Source organism: Clupea harengus, chromosome 12 (assembly GCF_900700415.2).
Source record: "Clupea harengus chromosome 12, Ch_v2.0.2, whole genome shotgun sequence".
NCBI lineage: Eukaryota > Metazoa > Chordata > Actinopteri > Clupeiformes > Clupeidae > Clupea > Clupea harengus.
This window is the reverse complement of record NC_045163.1, coordinates 28,290,275-28,295,274: the sequence shown is the minus strand read 5'-3', so window position 1 is coordinate 28,295,274 and position 5,000 is coordinate 28,290,275. Positions and strand designations below refer to the sequence as shown.

The following is a 5,000-nucleotide window of genomic DNA, read 5'->3' as shown; positions in this document are numbered from 1 at the left end:
AAAACAGGACGACTGCATACAGCTGTGCACTAACAACAGGACGACTGCGTACAGAATACACTTACAACAGGACGACTGCGTACAGAATACACTTACAAAAGGACGACTGCGTACAGCTGTGCACTTAAAACAGGACGACTGCGTACAGCTGTGCACTTAAAACAGGACGACTGCGTACAGCTGTGCACTTAAAACAGGACGACTGCGTACAGCTGTGCACTTAAAACAGGACGACTGCGTACAGCTGTGCACTAATAACAGGACGACTGCGTACAGAATACACTTACAACAGGACGACTGCGTACAGAATACACTTACAACAGGACGACTGCGTACAGCTGTGCACTTATAACAGGACGACTGCGTACAGCTGCGTACTTATTTCCTAAATTTCCCTCGGGATTAATAAAGTATCCATCTATCTATCTTATAACAGGACGACTGCGTACAGCTGTGCACTTATAAACAGGAAGACTATGGCAGCTGTGCACTGCACGCTTTTCTAAATCAGATTATTTTCATGCGTACGTAGAACTTGCAGAGTTTGAGCGTATGCAATGTTTTTGGATGGAATCTATGAGTTCTCGTATGTGGCTGTTTGGGGGATCAATCCCGGTGGGGAAGTCGGTGTTATCGAAAACGGAATGTGTGTGTGTGTGTGTGTGTGTGTGTGTGTGTTCACCAGGTATGTAGTTGTTTGGTGGATCAATGCCGGCGGGGAAGTTGGTGTTTTCAGGTATGGAATGGGTGTGTGTGTGTGTGTGTGTGTGTGTGTGTGTGTGTGTGTGTGTGTGTGTGTGTGCATGCTCACCAGGTATGTAGTTGTTTGGTGGATCGATCCCGGCGGGGAATTTAGTGTTTTCAGGTATGGAATGGGTGTGTGTGTGTGTGTGTGTGTGTGTGTGTGTGTGTGTGTGTGTGTGTGTGTGTGTGTGTGTGTGTGTGTGTGTGTGTGTGTGTGTGTGTGTGTGTGTGTGTGTGCATGCTCACCAGGTATGTAGTTGTTCGGTGGATCAATCCCGGCGGGGAAGTTGGTGTTTTCAGGTATGGAATGGGTGTAGTCGTCCAGAGGAGGGAGCTCAGTCAGGATCTCCGTGTGTCTTGGCACAAGGACAGGGGGGAGGACTGGTGTGTGTGTGTGTGTGTGTGTGTGTGCGAGAGAGAGGGGGGGGGGGGACGGACGGACACACAAATTCCATGATTAAATCAGAAGGGGATTTATTGCCAAGTAGGTTTACACCTACATGGAATTTTTTCTGGTGTGAAGGTGCATACAGTAAACATAAAAACACAATAAGTACTACACATAACATAAAAACACAAATAAGTACTACACATAAGAACCAAAAAAACTAAATATATACGATACAAATATATATAAACGATGACACAGTACGTGTGATAAATTGACTCAACCCCTAGCAGTACAGTGAGGGGCACAGAGGGGGATTAAAGACCAGGGAAGCTTTGACTGGAGGATTGGGTTCATTTATAAAATAAAATAAAATTCTGGCAAAAAAAGATTAACTGGGGGGGGGGGGGGGAGAGGCAGAACACACGTGCTAATGACGATGGCATTAGGCAGTATTTCTGACATCACAGGACACACCACCTCCATAGAGAGATAGCTCCAACATGGCGGATACTACACGCCAACTACACATGGGCACCCTGGCCTGTGCCCGCCGCAACCTTTGTGTGGGGCACCAGCTTACGGCTACAGACCCAGATCATGGGGGTACAGCTAGCAACCTGCCCAGATCATGGGGGTACAGCTAGCAACCTGCCCAGATCATGGAGGATACAGCTAGCAACCTGCCCAGTGACTGCAGACCCAGATCATGGGGATACAGCTAGCAACCTGCCCAGATCATGGGGGTACAGCTAGCAACCTGCCCAGTGACTACAGACCCAGATCATGGGGGTACAGCTAGCAACCTGCCCAGTGACTACAGACCCAGATCATGGGGATACAGCTAGCAACCTGCCCAGATCATGGGGGTACAGCTAGCAACCTGCCCAGTGACTGCAGACCCAGATCATGGGGGATACAGCTAGCAACCTGCCCAGATCATGGAGGTACAGCTAGCAACCTGCCCAGTGACTACAGACCCAGATCATGGGGATACAGCTAGCAACCTGCCCAGATCATGGGGGTACAGCTAGCAACCTGCCCAGTGACTACAGACCCAGATCATGGGGGTACAGCTAGCAACCTGCCCAGTGACTACAGACCCAGATCATGGGGATACAGCTAGCAACCTGCCCAGATCATGGGGGTACAGCTAGCAACCTGCCCAGTGACTACAGACCCAGATCATGGGGGTACAGCTAGCAACCTGCCCAGTGACTACAGACCCAGATCATGGGGGATACAGCTAGCAACCTGCCCAGATCATGGGGGTACAGCTAGCAACCTGCCCAGTGACTGCAGACCCAGATCATGGGGGATACAGCTAGCAACCTGCCCAGATCATGGGGGTACAGCTAGCAACCTGCCCAGTGACTGCAGCACCACTCTGGGTTTCAGCAGGGCTGCTTCAGCTCATGATTACAGCTGGCCTGCCCCCTGCTGGACGGAATGTGTCATCCTCCAGTAGCAGGCCGAAGGCAAGCAGCACTTTAGATGCAGGAAGTCAAAAGCTCATGGAGCTGATATTGATTAGGGTAAGGCGAGCCTACCTGGCGTCTTAACCCTCTGGTAGTGGTATGGGTTAGATAACTGATATTGATCAGGGTTAGGGTTATATAACTGATATTGATTAGGGTTATATAAGTGATATTGGTTAGGGTTAGATAACTGATATTGATTAGGTGAAGGCGAGCCTACCTGGCGTCTTAACCCTCTGGTAGTGGTATGGGTTAGATAACTGATATTGATCAGGGTTAGGGTTATATAAGTGATATTGATTAGGGTTGTATAACTAATATTGATTAGGGGGCGAGCCTACCTGGCGTCTCCACCCTCTGGTAATGGTATGGGTTAGGGTTGGGGTTATATAACTGATATTGATTAGGGTTATATAACTGATATTGATTAGGATTAGGGTTATTAAACTGATATTGATTAGGGGTGAGCCTACCTGGCGTCTCCACCCTCTGGTAATGGTATGGGTTAGTGTTAGATAACTGATATTGATTAGGGTTAGATAACTGATATTGGTTAGGGTTAGATAACTGATATTGATTAGGGTTATATAAGTGATATTGGTTAGGGTTAGATAACTGATATTGATTAGGTGAAGGCGAGCCTACCTGGCGTCTCCACCCTCTGGTAGTGGTATGGTTTAGGGTTGTATAACTGATATTGATTAGGGTTAGATAACTGATATTGATTAGGGTTAGATAACTGATATTGATTAGGGTTATATAAGTGATATTGGTTAGGGTTAGATAACTGATATTGATTAGGTGAAGGCGAGCCTACCTGGCGTCTCCACCCTCTGGTAGTGGTATGGGTTAGGGTTATATAACTGATATTGGTTAGGGTTGTATAACTGATATTGATTAGGGTTAATTAACTGATATTGATTAGGGTTAGGGCTATATAACGAATATTGATTAGGTGAAGGCGAGCCTACCTGGCGTCTCCACCCTCTGGTAGTGGTATGGGTTAGGGTTATATAACTGATATTGGTTAGGGTTGTATAACTGATATTGATTAGGGTTAATTAACTGATATTGATTAGGGTTAGGGCTATATAACGGATATTGATTAGGTGAAGGCGAGCCTACCTGGCGTCTCCACCCTCTGGTAGTGGTATGGGTTAGGGTTGTATAACTGATATTGATTAGGGTTAATTAACTGATATTGATTAGGGTTAGGGTTACATAACTGATATTGATTAGGGTTAGGGCTATATAACGGCTATTGATTAGGTGAAGGCGAGTCCTACCTGGCGTCTCCACCCTCTGGTAGTGGTACGGGTTGACGCAGACCTCGTCCTTCTTGAGGTTGAAGGCGTACTCGCAGGTGTCGATGGCGCGCAGCTCGTGGTGACTGTGCAGGTCGGGCCAGCGCCACAGGCGGCAGTAGATGACGTGAGGGAGCCCCTTCCTGTGGGACACCTGCAGACGCCCGTCCAGAGACCTGAGATGGGGAGGAGAGGAGGAGGAGAGGACAACAAGAAGAGAGAGAACAAGACGGGAGAAAAAAAGACAGCAGAGAGGGATGGATGGATGGATGGGGGAGAGGAGAGATGGAGGAGAGGAGAGGAGAGGGGGGGAGAAGGAGAAGAAAGGACAAGAGGAGAGGTGGAAGAAGACATGAGAGAGAGAGAGGGGAGATAGAAAGATGGAGGAGAATGAGGAAGTGAAGGGGGAAAGGAGAGAAGAGGGGAAGAGAAAGGAGAAGGAAGGACAGAGGGGAACGAGAGAGAGAGAGAGAGAGAGAGAGAGAGAGAGAGAGGGAGAGAGAGAGAGAGAGAGAGAGAGAGAGAGAGAGAGAGAGAGAGAGAGAGAGAGAGAGAGAGAGAGAGAGAGAGGGAGAGAGAGAAGAGGCGGCACACAGGAGGAGAGGGGGCGAGGGGGAGCGTGCCGTGTGACCAGAGGGGGGGAGGAAGAGGAGGAGGACAGCATGAATGGAGAGAGGGAGGGGTGGCATGTTTAGACTTTAGGAAGAAAGAGTAGGAGACATCCTGAAACAGCGCTCAACACACACAACAGAGGGCCCTCACACACACACGCACACACACACACACACACACACACACTCTCTACACTGCACTCAACTCTAGACTACACTCAACAGAGGGCCCTCTCTCACACACACACACACACACACACACTGTACTGTACACTCTAGACTACATTCAGCATGTTAAAGACTAGTTTATAGTGGTCTTCAGATACATTCATGTGTGGCTTAGGAGAAAGTGTTTTCTGGAAGAGACTGGGAGATCTAGATTCAATTACATTAGTAAGACAGGCTAGAGATCAGTCAGACTGTTAGCAATGTTCAATGTTAACTAACCAGGAGAGAGGGGGAAACAAAGAAAGAA

At 48.1% G+C, this 5,000-nt stretch overlaps 1 protein-coding gene across 2 annotated transcripts in view; it reads right to left on the bottom strand.

Annotated features, from left to right (window-relative positions):
- smad2 (SMAD family member 2) overlaps positions 1-5,000 on the bottom strand; it is a 27,646-nt gene that overhangs the window by 6,660 nt on the left and 15,986 nt on the right. For both annotated transcript variants that reach the window (XM_031577602.2, XM_031577601.2), the window contains exons 3-4: positions 3,897-4,090; positions 991-1,125 (exon numbers count right to left, since the gene is read on the bottom strand). In XM_031577602.2, coding sequence (XP_031433462.1) covers positions 991-1,125; positions 3,897-4,090 — 329 coding nt within the window. The remainder of the gene's footprint in view (positions 1-990; positions 1,126-3,896; positions 4,091-5,000) is intronic.